General features: G+C 37.0%; 1 protein-coding gene across 1 annotated transcript; it reads left to right on the top strand.

Moving 5' to 3' along the window:
- The first annotated feature begins 3,740 nt into the window (after positions 1–3,740).
- LOC119779443 (protein mono-ADP-ribosyltransferase PARP14-like) lies at positions 3,741–16,510 on the top strand. Its single transcript, XM_038279094.1, has 15 exons — positions 3,741–4,023; positions 4,964–5,130; positions 7,080–9,143; positions 9,288–9,524; positions 9,664–9,888; positions 10,027–10,093; positions 11,657–11,803; positions 11,914–11,973; positions 12,630–12,806; positions 13,040–13,178; positions 13,255–13,310; positions 13,794–14,474; positions 14,584–14,717; positions 14,801–14,978; positions 15,104–16,510. The coding sequence occupies exons 1-15, from the start codon at positions 3,849–3,851 to the stop codon at positions 15,382–15,384; spliced, it is 4,788 nt and encodes a 1,595-aa protein (XP_038135022.1). The 5' UTR covers positions 3,741–3,848; the 3' UTR covers positions 15,385–16,510.
- Positions 16,511–16,597: the final 87 nt, after the last annotated feature.

Here is a 16,597-nt window from a genome sequence, read left to right as displayed (position 1 = left end):
TGATTAGTTTTTTATTGTTTACTTGTTTCATCAATGGTATAATTTTCAAATTACATCAAATTAAATCACATAAGTTATTGAACCATTTTGTTTTTGACTGATTTTATTTATCTCTTCAGCAATTATTATAGAATTTAATTTATTTTTTATTCTAATTTTAATTAATTTTAAAATTTGTATAAAATGTTTGTATTTTGAGGCAATCTTAGGAGCGCCTCATGTATTAAAAAATTCTTATAGAAAGAGACTTGTTTTGAAATATCAGTCTAAGTCTCACGTCAAATAACTAAATCTAGAATAATGTAATTTTATTTTCAGTGCTTCCTCTCCCTAAAAAATTTCAATTTTTTCTTTTCACAAATATGGGAATGATGAGAAGAATTGTTGTTAAGATGCATAGTTTTATGTAAATCAGTTTCAAAAATTTCTGCCAGCTGTGAACGGGCCCATTTCAATTTCTTTGCATGGGACCCAAAATCCTTGCTGCCTGCACTGTTTGCGCACCACCCATCATGCTGATGTAGTTCAGCTTTGGCTTAAAGGGGAATACTGTTTTTTTTTTTTTTTTTTTTTTTTTTTTTTTTTTTTTTTTTTTAACATTCTGCCCTTGATTTTACATTATTACATCATGTTCTACTCACCCATATGTTTTGTGTTATTTGGAGCTGTTCTGAAGATATTCCGTTAGGTTATATCCAAGTAACGTCTTCCTATGGGCAAACGACTTGAAGGCACAAACTTAACTGTTCATAATTTATTCTTTATGGTACGCCAGCATTCATAACATGTAGGCAAATCACTGTCCCCCAGACATCCTGTCATGGTTTTACATTATCTAAAGCTCGGACCCACATGCAGTGAAACCAATTCAGAGAGACACAGATGAAAAGTTTAGCATGTTTATTGAAGAGTTTAGGCTCAGAACTCAGCTTGACCGGAAATGGAAGGTGAAGGGAAGACAATCGATTAGTTCAGGCTCAGTGGGAAATTTCATTTGTGGATATGGAGAAGATGATCTGGAGGTTGACTCACTTTTCTAGAAAAGTTGTAGGATCTTTGACTCCAATCTGTGTGCTGTTTTCCAGTGTTATTCTGATTCGGTGGAGGGCGGAACAGGGTTTACCCAGAACTCAGATGGTTGTTGGTGAACGGAGAAACTGGCTGCCACTCAGATTTCCTGCAGTACTTGAACGGGTTATAATGGAGATGATTCCCTTGCTCAGAGAGTTAACTCAACATCCTCTAAAAGGAAGAAGCATCCAAACCTCCTGTTTGAATCCCTAGCTCGGTTCGGGGCTCGGTTGATTCTTTCAGGGAGAGAAGGTCCGGAAAGATCCAGTTTGCAGGAAGACTTCCTGCTGAGAGGCAAAGACAAAAACGAAGTTAAAACTCAGGTAGAACAAGAACTGATACCAACCAGTCGTTCACAAACCAGGACATACTCTTTAATTAACTTAAAAGATTAAAAAGTAAATGAAATATGGAGAACAAGGAACCCGAGCAACAGGGAATTTTGCTGTTATTCAAGCATGCATCAATCCCATTCGCATATTGATTAATTTCTTATCTCTGTGGAGCTATTGCCTCACGTGGAGAACTGCTGGTAGTCTTGTAATTAGTGATCATGCTGCAGTGTCCCTGGAAATTAAAGTAAATAAGATTGATCAAGGGATGAAATGATGTAGGATGCAGACATTTTCCTAAAGGACTCAAAATGTGTTACATTTATAGAAACTTGCGTTGACAAATATTTTGAATTGAATACTGATGAAACAACAGCTAGTATTAGATGGGAAATGTTTAAAACTTATATCAGAGGAGAAATGATCAGCTATAGCAGCAATAAAATAAACAATATAACCAAGAATTAATATCATAAGAGGGACAAATTAAATCCAGCGAAGCAGAAATTTATCAGTGTAATGATCGTTTAAAATTACACAAACTGAATGTTTTGAGAACCAGAAAAAAATAATTACCAACAGAGAAAGTGGTAAAAAGCTTAAAAGCATTTTATGATCTAGGAGAAAACACAGGTAAATTATTTGCTTCGAGGATAAAACTGATGCAAGATGCAAGCGGAAAGAGCAATTAACAGCATGAAATCCAAATTGGGCCTTTTAACAACAGACCCTTCAGAAATAAATGAAAATTTTAGAGAATTCTCCAAAACCTGTTATAAATCTGAAAATTGTGGAAATGAAGAAACACAAGCCGCATTTCTTATCAATTAAAATTCAAAACCATTATAGAAGAGGAGAAAACAACTCTTGATAGTTCTTTAACAATAAAAGATCTATTTGAAGCAATGGACAACATGAATAGTGGTAAAACGCCAGGTCCTGATGGACTTCCAATAGAATTTCATGAAACATTTAAAGATAAATAATCCTACCACTTCTCAACATATATGAGGAATCATATAAAGGTGGAATACTCCCAGACTCACTGAGGTTAGTTAGTTAGTTACAATAACTCATTTGCTGAAACCAAACAAACAACCGACTGAATGCTCCTCTTATAGAGGAATCAGTCTTATGGGATGTGATATAAGGATTTTGTGTAAAACACTCTCTAGGAGATTAGATAAATACCTTTCCGAATTAATAAAAGATGATCAACAAGGATTTATTACAACAAGACAAGGATACCATAATATAAGACAGTTTATTAATGTATTATCAGTGGTGTGTACATGCATATGTTACTTAAGTATAGGCTACTGCATTTTATAAACACTGGTAAAAGTTAAAGTATTAACTGGACCTCTTTACTCAACTAAAAGTGAAAAAGTATGTGCTCCAAAAACTACTTAAAGTATAAAAGTATGAAATAACCTTTGAAAATACAGCTAGATGCCACTATATGAATTAAAAGCTCAATTTTTCGACTATTTCGGAAAATTCTCTGAGATAGGGCCAAGGATGAGGGAGGTCTTGTTGGTCTCCATCTCCATCTCCAGTTACGCTCTCGCCTGTGTCCAACCTTTCAGACAACCTTTCAACATCTTATTCTGAATCCCACATTGTAGCATGGCTTAGACAATTCATGATTGCAGTTTGAAGAAGACCTGCTTGCTTCTGATGATTTCCTTTAACCAATGAGTGTTTGCATTATATGACTCATCCAATTACAATAGTTTTCACTAGATGTGGATGGAGCCAATGATCTGCATTGGATGGCGCACATGATGTGAAATAAATATTTATAAACGTTAAACCAAAACCAAGAGTAACGTTTCTTTAAAAAAATGTAAGGAATAGAAAGTACAGATACTTGTGTGAAAATTTAATGAGTAGAAGTCAGAAGTAGGAATAAAAAGTAGTAATGGATTAAAGTATAGATACCTAAAAAGTTTACTTAAGTACAGTAAGTACTGAAGTATTTGTACTTCGTTACTTGACACCTCTGCTATTAAATAACTGTTTTGTGGTGTGTTTCTGAATTTGTTTGTGTAACTAAAACATTTAAATTAGACAAAAAAAGCAAATTAAATAATAAAACAAGGTAAACTTGTTAATGACATGACTCATTTGATTTTAAAAATAAATGGCTTACAGGACATTTCTTATTTTCTTGTTGTACGGGAACTGACGCCTGGTTTTTACTTACACTCTGAAAACACAATCTTGTGAGACTGTTAACTGGAAAACGAATTATATCATTATATATTGAAAGAAACGGGACGGTAAGTGTTAAATCAGAGAATAGGCTGTTTGAACGCAGTGGTCGCTTGTGCGCAAAATCATCAAACCACATCCCAGCTGATTTCCGACCTGACAGCTCCGGATGTACAGCGACCTTTTAGTATGTTTGTTCCTCCATTTCAACAGAAATAATCAGACACGATGGACACTTCTTACAAGTTTCCCGTTTTCTTCGACTGCGCCCCTTTAAACGAGGATCAGAGGAAGAGAGTAGAAACTTATTTCCAAATTCGGCGCAAATCGGGCGGAGGAGACTGCGGCGCGTTGACTGCGGTTGGAGAAAGAGTTTACAGCATCGCTTTTAAACAGCAAGAAGGTAAAACATCAGATTCATTTGTTAAAGTTGAGTTTTGCTTTAAAATAATATATTTAGGTTAAAGTGAAAGTAAAAGTTAAAAGGACGTTTTCCCTTTTTTTCATGATTTATTCGAATTTTACTATACCATTGCGGACTTATAGTGGAAATATAGTTTATTTAATTAATCTAGGATTTATCTTTTTCACAGCCAGTGCTGATTTTAATAATCTACTAAACTACATAGGTCAATGTTATTCTATTTTTAGAGACGCAGTACGTTCAAGTTTCACTTTCACTGAGGAGTTAACCATGGCCTTCATAGGAGTTAAATGATGTGTTTATAAACTACATCCATACTGAATTAGATACAAAACACTCTATCTATAAACTGAGTTAAAACAAGCAAAATTTCAATTGCTTTAGGGTAAACAGGCAAGACTATTTTGTTGTCGTTTTTATTTTGTTTTTATTCTAGATAAATAAGTGACATTAAAGCTATGAAAATAGGTAGAGAGAATCTGGGGGTCTGTGATCCACACTCTAATAGCCCCTCAAGAATTTAAAGGGTAACAAAAACTGTTTCACCATTGCCCTCTTAGTTTTAGTTTTTTTTTGTATTTTTAAAAGAAAAAGAGATAGACATTCTTAAATATCAAAAAAGATGATGAAATGAACAAATAACCTTAAATTACATCGTCTAAATGAGGAAACCTTGTTCCCCAAAGTCCCCATTTTTAGGTCAGTAAATGTGTTAAATGAAGTAAAAATTAGAAGCAAATGTTTCGTTTAGATCTGTATGCAGAGTTTCTGAAACCAGCTTGTTACTGAGTTAATGTGCAGGTTTACCAGAAACAATTCCAAGTTTGTCATGACTATAAAAGAAACAAGTCACACCTTTTTGCTTTTTTTTCATTCTGTCAATGCTGTGAGGTCTGTTTTGGTTGTGTCCCATCTGCAGCTCAACAAAGAGTTCTGCAGAAATCTGAGCATGTTGTGGAGTTTGCTGCTGCTACAATAGTGCTGACAGTGAGAGACAATCCTGGACCTACCGCCTCCTCTGGCAGCAGTGCTCAGCCTCCCGGCCAGTCAGCCAAACCAGACCATGATCCATCAACAGCATCTGAGGTATGTTTGAAATATTGATGATTATAAATTAAATTATACTTTGTTTTTCCCTGCTGTGTGCAAAAAGATAAACTCAGTTCTTTCTCAAACTACTCACCGTGGCCCATCCACTAATCTGGCTGACAGATCTAAAATGGGTGGGGCTCATCAAACATGAAAGCACATATTGTCCTGAGGCGGCTTTCTGTCTGGACTTATTTATCACCTGCTGCAAAAATATATCTGTTTAGGGCTGGAGTTTTTGACAGCCATCTTAGATTTAGTCTTAGTTTTTGTCTTCAGGACAAAAATCAGGCATTATGATAAGTGATAGTTTCAGTCGGTTTTAGTCAACTAAAATTTAAAAAGTTTTAGTCTAGTTTTAATCAGTTTTATGTTACTCAACTAAAAGCAAGTGTACTTAAGGAAAAGAAACAAGGTACTTGCTTTTAAAAATATTTAAAGTATCAAAAGTTGTATATGTATATTTTAATTAATACATCAACAATGTTATTTTAATGAACAATGCTGTGGACAATACATGTTTTTTTTTTTAACCTTCAGTCAGAGCTCACAGTTGGGACTGATAATTTTGGAATTTCCGGGATGATCTGCTAATTGAAATACTATCATTAAGTGCTCTTCTTGGGGGAGGAGGGTCCGATGGTACCTGCTCGCTTTGAAAGTGTTGAGTGGAACAATCTTCATCCAGAATTTCATTACTTCGAAACTTTTAAACAAAACCAAACAAATAAATGAATAAAACTCAATGTGACATGAATGTAACGTTTAATGAAAAGCATTATAAAATTGTAGTGGAGTTGAAAGTTCAAGTGGCAGTGCCTACAGGTGGGGCGACAGTGGTGTCGGATCGGGGGGTTGTCACTTCAAGTCCGAGCTCTGGCTTTCAGTGCCGCCCTGTCCTTGGTTAAGACAATGTAATGCCTACTGATGGGTGTCGAGTCACTGGTGGCACCAGTGTACGGCCACCATGAGTGTGTAACTGTGTGCGTGAATGGGCAAATGACTGAATGCAGTGTAAATCATTTCGGTCAAGTCCTCTGACTTGAAAAAGTGCTATATAAGTACAGGCCATTTACCATTTATTTAGTTAATGTAAATTGTAGTGGTGAAAAAGTAGAAAGTATCCACAGTTAAATCTACTTAAGAAAAGTACAGATACATAAAAGATTTGCTTAAGTACAGTAATAAAGTACTTGTTCTTCGTTACATCCAACCATTGCAAATAGGCCTAAAGATGTCTATGTTCCAAGCATAAGATTTTTTGGAAAAGGGTCTAACTGTTTTTCTTAAAATCATGTAAGATGGAAGTAGTGTGTGCTTCTAAACTAAATCAGATACTTCAGAGGTGTTTATTTCAGAGGTTCACCTACTCAAGAGCTGCTCCCTGAGGAGGGTCATTTCCAGAACTGTCATCGAAGCCCAGTTTGGCCACCTGTTACCCCGCTTTGGTGCCCACATAGCCTATGTGGACACCAACTAATAGTAGAGCCTCTCTTGGTTGATGTGGCGCGTTGAGCAGTAAAGTTCAGATTTTCCAACTTAAGCATCAGCTGCTCATGATGCCTCAGATGCTGCTCATGACACTGCACCAGCTGCTCGAAATGCTCTGCATGACATTTTAATGTGCCTTGATACGCTTGAAAAATAGACTCTGCATGTAAACCCACTGCTTCTGTTGCTCAAAGCACATTTGTGAACACACCTATCAGTCCTCCCCTCTACTCCATGTGATGATGTCATAGAAAAAGGCATGTACTCAACTTCAACTTGTAATTTAAACTTCAACTGAAAAATTGGAACTCATTAATGAACAAGCATATATATTTTTGTAAATGTTAAAAATATGGGTAATTGTATGATGAGGATGTGTGTAGGCACAACTGATGGTGTGATACATATGAATGTTTAAAAAAAACAATTATAAATGCTGGTCTTCTATTTTCCAGGAGCAGTCCAGGTTTCCTTCAAACCTGCCACCAAGTAGTAAAGAATATGAGCCACAGCTTGACAGTTATATCCTTCGTTGGCTCAAAGAATCTCCAAAAGTCATGGAAGAACTGGAGAATCAGCTCGCTCTGCTTTCCTGCACTGCAGAGCTTCAAGGGGACAGAATTCTAGTCAAGCATGTAGCTCAGTCAGAGGTTGCAGATACACTTGGTAAATGGAGGTCTAAAGTAAAGAATCTGTTTGATGAGTACACCTGCCACTATGAGTTGGATTCTCACAAAGTCAAAGCTTTGCTGCAGCCCGGTAGTTCTCAGGCGACCAATGATGGGGTAAAGGTGTATAGTGACATCGGGATGGCTGTTGTAGTAGGGAAAGGTAACCTGGTGCAAGCTAGATTAACAGATATAGAATGTCTGTATGTGAAACCTCGGGGCTCTAGTTTTAGTGACCCACAAACCACTGTCCGTCGAATCGGTGAGGCAAAGCTACATCTTCTTTGGAAAGACATTGAATCTAGTTTAGGACAAAACTTTCCAGCACTGAAAGTCACAAAGGCTGACGAAGGTAAGATAGTATTGGTGGGATCCGTGGAGGAAATGCTCAAGGCTAGTGAGGAAATTGCTGCCAAGGAGAAACTGGTGATAGAAAGGACACTTGCAGACAAAAGCCCACACTTTCTGGCCTTCTTAAAAAAGACTTATGGTGGTCCAGGAATGCTTTGCGAGTTTTTGGGAGTTGCTAAAATGGTTGAAACAGAGATGCGTGACACAACTCTGCACTTTTTCTCTCTCAGTGCCAATCATTTAGATGATGCTATAAGACAGATGCAAGAAAACTTTAAAGAAGTTAAATATGAAATTCCTAACTGCCCTGTTGTGCCACCAGAGCTTTGTGAAAAGCTGAAATCCTCATCAAATGAGATTAATAAAAAACAGTGCAGAGCTAATGTTGTGTTTGGTGCAGAAGGCACTGTGTGTTTGATCGGACACTCTCAAGAGGTTGAAGAGCTGAGTGAAATTGTGTCTCAGTTTATTTTGGACCAGGCAAGGATAGAGGGAAACATCATTCTCCCCTTTTCTGAGCTCGTTCCTCTTTTGCCAGAGTTTCTGCAGATGCAGGGGTTTGACTTTTCAGGGGTAAAATTCAGCACTGTAGAATCATCCTCTGGGCCCATGGTGTTGCTTGAAGGAATACAAAACAAAGTGACTGAGGTCAAGAATAGGCTTAGTCGACTTCTTGATTCTATTGAGAAGAAGGAAGTGATCATTGACCTGCCAGGGGCAGCAAGGTATTTTAATGGTCACTCTGGAAGAGAAATGCTCTTAAAGGTTGCACATTCTAAAAAGTGCCTCATACAGCTTGAGGAACAGCCTCATTTAAGCAAACAGAATACTGCTCTTGCTAAATACAGTCTCCAGCATGGCCTTCAAGTGATAGTTTATCAGGGTGACATAACAAAGCAGTATGCAGATGGCATAGTTAATGCTGCGAATGGAGATTTAGACCATGTTGGTGGTGTTGCTGCTGCACTGAGTAAAGCAGGTGGACCTCAAGTGCAAAAGGAAAGTAAAGATCTTGTGAAACACACCGGAAAAATAGCTGTTGGTGATGTAGTAGTAACCACAGGGGGCAACCTGAAGTGCCAGAAGCTGCTGCATGCTGTTGGACCTGAGTGTGGAAAAGCTAGTGGTAGGGAGAGAAGCTTGCTGGAGAAAACTGTCCACAAAGCTCTCAATTTAGCTGAACTGATGGAGTTTAAATCTATTGCCCTGCCTTGTATCAGTTCTGGCATATTTAGTGTTCCTGTCAAAGTTTGCTCTGAGGCCATTGTAACTGCCATTAAGGAGTTTGGCAGTAAGGATGGACGTAGTCTGAACAAAATTATACTGGTAGACCAGAGGGGAGAGGTGGTGAGGGCCATACAGGATGCGTGTGACCGCCATCTGCCAAATAAGGACTTGAGACCTACAGTGGATGATGCTGGCCATGAAGCAGCAGGTGGAGCTGCTGCTGAAACTCCTGTACAAGTTGAGATTGTTCAAGGAACCATTGAGAACCAACAGGTAAACTACAATTTTTATTTTATTCATTGTTCGTTAATTCTGAATATTTGATATTCTAATGTATCTTAAAGTTAACTCCAGATATTTGATCAACATGATGACTAGGTTCTGATGTACTAGATAATAAATTGTTTCCTATCCTAGGAGGATGCCATTGTATGTCCCATGCTCGGTCATGATCCAGTCTCTACACGCATTGGAAGTATTTTAACTAGAATGGTTGGATCTCAGCTGTTAGCGCTGTTTCATAAGGAAGCAGGAGGATTTACACAACCAAGTGAATCAGTTCTAGTTGAAGGTTTATCTGGTCTTAAATGTAAAGCAGTCTTCTTTCTTAACCTACTGCCCTGGAATAACAACCAACATGGACCTGCAGCCCAGGTGAAATTTCTTTATTTTTATTTACTGTATTTATTTATTTTTATTTACTGTATTTATTTATTTTTTTCAGCTGCTTTTTTTCCCTTTTGCTTGAATGTTGTTTTTTTTTACCTGTTTTTTTACCCTTTAAACCTCCTAGGCACTCAGACAGGGAATCAAAAAAATATTGGCTACCTGTAATATCAGGGGCTACAATTCAGTGGCTCTTCCAGTGCTTGGGACTGGAGGTCTCCTGCATTTTCCACACAACACAGCTTCTAAGATTCTTCTGGAGGAAGTTGGTGTGTTTGAACAAACCCAGATCAGCAAGTCACCTTTCCTCCTTCGAATTGTTGTTCACCCAATGGACAAAGAATCAAGCAAGGTTAGGAAAATGCTCTAGATGTTCTAATACATTTAACCAATTTTCTTTTTCTAGATTGGAGTCATTATATATATATATATATATATATATATATATATATATATATATATTATTATTATTTTTTTTTTTTAACTGCAGGCCCTTCAGTCTGCCCAGGGGAAATTTCATCTTAGAGGATTTACAAATGATGTTGACCCAGCTCATGGTTGGTTACATATTTTTTACTTTTTTATTCCAATTCAACTTTATATTTTCATCTCAAAGCTTAGGTGTGACGTTAAATAGCTACACTAATTAAGGAAATGATTTATTTTGAGTATCTGATCCTGCTCTGTGTTGTAAAATATGTAGTCTGTCATAGTTACTAGTTTAGGCCGCACGTTCTCCGAAGCAAATGACAAGATCTCCATTTAACTCGTTGCCTAGCTTCTCTCGTCCTGCACAGAAGCCAACTTTCACCCACCTCCATCCCATCTCTTCCGTCTTTCTCAGACTAATGTACTGTTCCACTCACCCTCTGGCTTATTCCATCACCAGTGTCCGTCTGGGCCAAAGGAGAAGACTACTCTAATCATTTTCTAGGCTACTCATCACAGCGTTCATTGATTCACTGCATTGAAGTCTTCTGCCGGGGCACGAGAACCAAAGAACTTATTTTGTTTATTTCTTCGTATGCCTCTGACTCACACCGAGTCTTGTTCTGCTGGAGGTTTCTTCCTGTTAAAAGAGTTTTCCTCTCCACTCTTGCTACATGCATGCTCAGTGCGAGGCATTGCAGAGAGTCAATATGGCCTGACAATCAGCTGGTTTTCCTTGGATAGAAATATTTTGAAGTATATAATTGTATTACCAGTAGATAAATTTAATATTTTCTAATTGCAGCTTTTCTCTGTGTGAGTCTTCCCAGGTTGAAGTACTGAGTTTATGCAGCATAGTGGGATCAATAGGGGGAACAGGCTTTACTCATCTTGGGGAGCTATGTGGAGATCAGAAAAAAAGAATAAAGTTATTTTTCATCCACTTTTTTTTATTTAAACATAGGTTAGACAGTGTAAAACCTTCCACCAAACTTTCTGTGTGAAGTTAATAACTTCAGTACAGTGTGCAAGCATTGTGCAACAAAACGTGTTGCACAATGCTTGCACACTGTTGCACTTTTAAACACAACTTTCTCTCACTCTAAATGCAAAGTGGTCCCATACAGCAGACCTATAAAGTGCTGCTGGCGCATCTTCCAACTCCTGTTCTTTCCCACTCGCCATACCGACACAATTCTCCACAACAACTGATTTTTTTCTGCTACACCCGGCTACGCTGCTTCGCTTCTTCTTCTTGTTTACTACTGGTTGTTGGCTTTGGTCGCAGTACCGCCACCTTCTGCTCTGGAGTGTAAACGCTTCGCCTATGAGAAAAAGGAGCAGCGCATGAACCGAACGCAACACACGCGAACCGAACCGAGACAGTCGAACCTAACGGTTCGGACGGTTTTCATAAACCCTTCCATCCCTAGCATTTTAGAAGTAACTAATAACTATCTAGATTCTTTTTTACTGTACAAAATGTGCCCAACTTTGAACACAACCATGTAAAACAAATGTAGCAGAAATAGTTTACATTCTTGTTAAAATTTTAAGTAAAAAAAAACTTTTTAATCTTTTTTTTTAAGAACTAGCAATCTGTTATGACTGGAAATTCTTGAAAAACTATGTTTAATGTTTTAATGAAAATATATGAAAGTATATTCACATTTTTTATTGCTGTATTTTAGCTTCTTTTTACAGACATGTTTCCATAACTAATACTGAGGTCACAGCCATGATGGGTGGAGTCAAGCTACAGATCATCCATGGTAACATTCTAACAGCAGGAACTGACGTTATCGTCAATACAACCGACTTCACCAACCATCAGTCTGGTATGATCTGAGTGTTTTCATTTTGATAAAAAAAAATAACATAGCCACAACAGTTTTTTTTTTCTTTCATGGATGTGATCTATAATATCTTTAATCATACTTCTAAACAGGTGTCTCCAAGGCCATTATGACAGCAGCTGGCCCAGCAGTCCTAACAGAGTTAAATAGAGGTAAAAGAAAGAGGAAATACAAAAAAATATGATAAACAACAGTCTTATGAGACTTTAGGTTTAAATATTTGGTAATAAAAGTCATTTGTACAAGAGAATAAAATGATACAGATTACTAATTCAGTTATGTCCACCAAATATTTCACTTACATATTTTGATTGTATGTTGTATTTGTGAGTTCTCGATGCTGCAGATGAGGCCTTTTCCTGTTCTCTCATTACTGGAACCACTTGCTTCAACATCTAAGGATCCTACAGACCTTGTCGATTAAAACTGCCCTTGAAATCTCTTTACTTTTTACACAATCTTTTTAATAGTCTTGTTTATTTTTTTTGTGTGTATTTAATTGTGTATATTATTGTTTTGATATGTTCAATATGTGTGTAAGTGGTAGAAGATGGATGTTTTTTATTATCTGTAGCACTTTGATATTAGTTTTGAATTTAAAGTACATTACAAATCCATCCATCCATTTTCTTACACGCTTATCCCATGTGAGGTCGCGAGGGGTGCTGGTGCCTATCTCTAGCAGTCATTGGGTGAAAGGTGGGGTACACCCTGGACAGGTCGCCAGTCCATCGCAGGGCAACACAGAGACAAACAACCATTCACTTATTTGCATTAAAAAAATAAAATCTATTATTATTATTTACAGTGGGCATTCCTTCAGACCTCATCTACTCAACACAACCTGGAATGCTTGGGTGTAAGGAAATCATCCATGCTAGCTTTAAATCTGACCCTGATGTGATTCGCAAGAACTGCAAAAAGATACTGAAACTCTGTGAGAGCAAAGGATTTGGCTCAGTGGCATTTCCAGCTGTTAATACAGGTTTGTGCTACAACACGTTCTTTTGTTCTGATTGTGCTTAATAAATTTAGAAAGTTGTAAAAAAAAAAGCAAAGGAATATTTTTTTGAATAAAATGAAAACCAATAATTTGATGAATTAAATAACATGCATCTTCAAGAAACAACCCTAACATTCCATCTGAAAAACAAAAAAACTGAATAGTCTAATAACTGTACATGAAGGGAAAACTAAACCATTTCTTCAACCTTTTAGGACAGGGTGGTATGAGCCCTGGTGATGCTTCTGAAGCAATGCTGGATGGCCTGGCCTCAACAGTTAGGGACATGAATCCTTCTTCTCTCTCTCTTGTCCGCATTGTTATCCTTCAACAAGATGTTTTTCAGGCTTTCAGGTATGAATTTTGACATAATCAATGTTATTCTGTGGGTCATAATGGTTTCTTTAAGTTTCCCTTCATATTCTTACAGATCAGAGCTGGAGAAACGCTTTGGACAGATTGTTCAGAGCCAACTTGGCCTTAAAGGTTTGCATAAAATTATAACTATGTTTGTTGCTAAGTTAAAATATAAACATGATTTAACTTGTCTTCCACAAGCAAACAAAAAAAAATCATTTAAAAGGGATCAAATGAAATTTTTTTACCATGAAATTGAGGAAAAACTAGTCAAATAAATGGATGACTTAGAATGGGTTGGGAGTTTAAAAATATTTTCAATGCAAGTTTGTAACGTGATTTTGAGGAAAACAAGAAGGTGAAATTTTGATTTAAATATTTATTTTACTTGTTGCAGTCATTTTGCCAAATTCAAAGTAAGCAATATATTCAAAAACACTTGTTTACCGAGCCATATCAATTGACTGCAAGTATTTCTTTTTGAAAATATATTGCTAGTTTTAACGATCACTAAAATATTCAAAACCAAGGATAAGTGGAGTAACTTTTGGTTCCGTCAGAATAAAACACTCCCCTTCTCTCTCCTTAACTCTTTTTTTCCCCTTATTGCAGATAAAGCTAGACAAAAGCTAAAGAAGATACAGCAGAAGTGTTCTAGACTCTCAATGACCTTGTCCAAAAAAGACCAAACTTTAATTTCTTCAAAGCCTGAGCAAACAGTTTTGCAGGTAATCAGTTGTGGTCCAGATGTTACCCAGGCCGTCAAAGAAGAACTAGAGAGGAATCTGCAGAAAGAGCTTACAGAAAGAACAGTGGATGTGCAAAATTTACTCAAGCTGGATGCTATGGAATTGGATGCAGTAAAGGCAAAAATCAAAGTTACCGGAATAAGTCTAGAGCACAGAAAAAACAGTGCTGGCTTATTAAGGGGAAGAGATCAGGCAGGTTCAGGAAAAGAGGTATACGTGCTGAAAGGATTAAACGAAGATGTCTTGAGTGTCACTGAGTTAATTAACAAAGCAGTCCAGAAAGCTCTTGAAGAAGACCTCATAGATAAGGAAGAGGCGATGTTGGCTCTTACTATCCAGTGGGCAATCAAAGATGACAATGGTGAGTGGCAGGAGCTGGGCCTTCGTGAAAACTACATGCTGGAGGGGGCTCACTCAGTAAAAAGGGTATCTGTGGAGATGGAGACACCTGATGGCAGGACTCTGACAGTTAACCTTAAGTCTCTGGAAGCCACTGACTGGACAACAGGGAAAACATACAAACTTAAAAGGACAGAGTCTGAAGGTAATGTATGAAATGTTTATAGTGTCTTCTTTTTTAGATGGGCCATGGTTTCTTCAGAGTTTTATGTCTATAGTTTTTTCTAAATATGTTGTGGTAATTCCTGTTTTAGTGTTGGACTTACCACCTCATTGGGAACCAATGAATGAGGAGATCTTTAAAAAGATACAGTTGCAGCCTAACTCCAAGGAATACCAAGACGTAGCTAGGGGCTTCCACAACACTACCCAATACAAAATTCATTCGGTAAGTAAGCCAACATTGTTACATAATTATGAAAGCTAAAATGAAAAAGCTTGTACATTGTACTTTTTTGTTTGTGGTCTCAGATTGAACGAGTGCAGAATGTTTACCTGTGGAATGCCTATAGTTTGTGTCGGCAACGCCTTCTTACCAAGAATGGCCCAAAGGAACTTGGGGAAAAGTTCCTCTACCATGGCACATCTGTAGAGTCATGCAATTGTATTGAAAGAGATAGGTTTGACAGGAGTTACACAGGACTGCATGGTAAGCTTTGATTACTTGATACCTAACAAACATATACAGTACAGATAAAAAATATATATGGTAGGTTAAAGGCTATGCCAAACTGATAAAACATTTTTGTAAAACTTGTTACAAATTTCTTGCAGGTGCTCGCTACGGAAGGGGAGTTTACTTTGCAGTCAATGCAAATTACTCAGCTAAAAATTATTCTCCAGTAGACCAGTCAGGAATGAAGCGGCTATATGTTGCTCGTGTTCTCACTGGCCGTTACACAGTTGGTAAATCCGCCATGAAAGCTCCCCCCCCTCGGGGTACAGACCGCACTGACTGCTACGACAGTTTGGTGGACAACCAACAAATTCCCACGATGTTTGTTATTTTCCACGATGACCAGGCCTACCCAGAATACCTCATCACCTTTAACTGATTGCAGAGATTTGGAATTCCTTCGTTAGAGTGCAGATACAAAACCCATGACCTCTAAAGTACCTTTTTTAATAATGAAATTTTTTTTTTTTTTTTTTTGTTACTCTTATCTTGTTGTAAAAAATGTTGATGTATCAGCTACATTGGGGAGAAAAGTGCTCTAAAAAGTAGTCCTTGGTCTTCTAACAAAGTGACAACACGTAAATTGTTGTAATTTAGTTGAAATTTTAACTTATTTAGACTGAAACAACCCAAAAGAAAATTTATGTGGAGGATAATGGAGGATATTTTAAATTGCTGATCCCTTCAATTATTCATGTCTGATGATTCTGAATTATTTGAAAATAGAAAAATTATCCCAAGTGGTTTGAAAAATGTTAACCTTGTACAGGAACTTTTTTGCTAAATGCTTTAAGCTGAAAGGTTGGAGAAAACGTCTGTTAAATTTGTTAACCTGAAGTTCTATGCTGACGGCACAGAGAAAGCTCAACTGAGTCATTATTGTTTTAAATTCCATTAATACCCATTAATGTTAGAAAATATTAGCTATAATATACCAGTAGTTACTGTAACGCAATGTTATGTTCTTATTTAGAGTTTTCTTGGGGGCGGGAATCCACACATATGTTTAACAATCTGTATTTGGGAATTTTAGTTTCACAGCAAAGCCAGTGCTAAACCATCAAAAAATTGGACAACGCCAATGTTTGATATAGCGCTAGGATTTGGTTCATTTTTAAACAGTTCTATACTTATTATAAATATTTGATATTATTTTTCCTTTCCACTGTTGCTACAAGCATGCTTGATCTAAGGGATTGCTGTCCAGTCAATGAGTCAATGCAATCAGCTGGTTCTCCTTAGATAGAAAACTGAACTGACTGTATGATCTGGCTGAATTGTATCTGAAAAAGTGCCTTGAGATTACATGTTGATGACATCTCTTAACATATTAAACCAGAAACAGGTAATATAATTCCATAATCTAAAGTACAAGTGAAAACACAAAAATGTATTAATGTTATAGCTTTTTTTTTTGTAATATGATTTATTAGTTGTTTCACTTTGTAATGCATTACAAGCTCTTAACTGTTCAAGGAAATCAATAAAACAAACTTCCACATTAACATATGTGTGTGTGAGAAGTTAAGTTAAAATCTTTGTTGGGTGAGGGGGTGGGCAGTGGGTCATGTCTTACTGCTTGTTTTTTTGGG

The sequence above is a fragment of the Cyprinodon tularosa genome, unplaced genomic scaffold (genome assembly GCF_016077235.1).
Source record: "Cyprinodon tularosa strain WSP-4 unplaced genomic scaffold, ASM1607723v1 ctg1478, whole genome shotgun sequence".
Classification (NCBI taxonomy): domain Eukaryota; kingdom Metazoa; phylum Chordata; class Actinopteri; order Cyprinodontiformes; family Cyprinodontidae; genus Cyprinodon; species Cyprinodon tularosa.
This window is presented reverse-complemented; position numbering and strand designations above follow the sequence as displayed.

What these genes read in the sequence shown, in the direction of transcription:
- LOC119779443 (XM_038279094.1), top strand. Translation starts at nt 3,849, where the DNA reads ATGGACACTTCTTACAAGTTTCCCGTTTTCTTCGACTGCGCCCCTTTA. An exon ending in CGCTTTTAAACAGCAAGAAG is followed by an intron (nt 4,024 to 4,963) that starts GTAAAACATCAG and finishes TCCCATCTGCAG; the next exon opens with CTCAACAAAGAGTTCTGCAG. An exon ending in GAACCATTGAGAACCAACAG is followed by an intron (nt 9,144 to 9,287) that starts GTAAACTACAAT and finishes TTCCTATCCTAG; the next exon opens with GAGGATGCCATTGTATGTCC.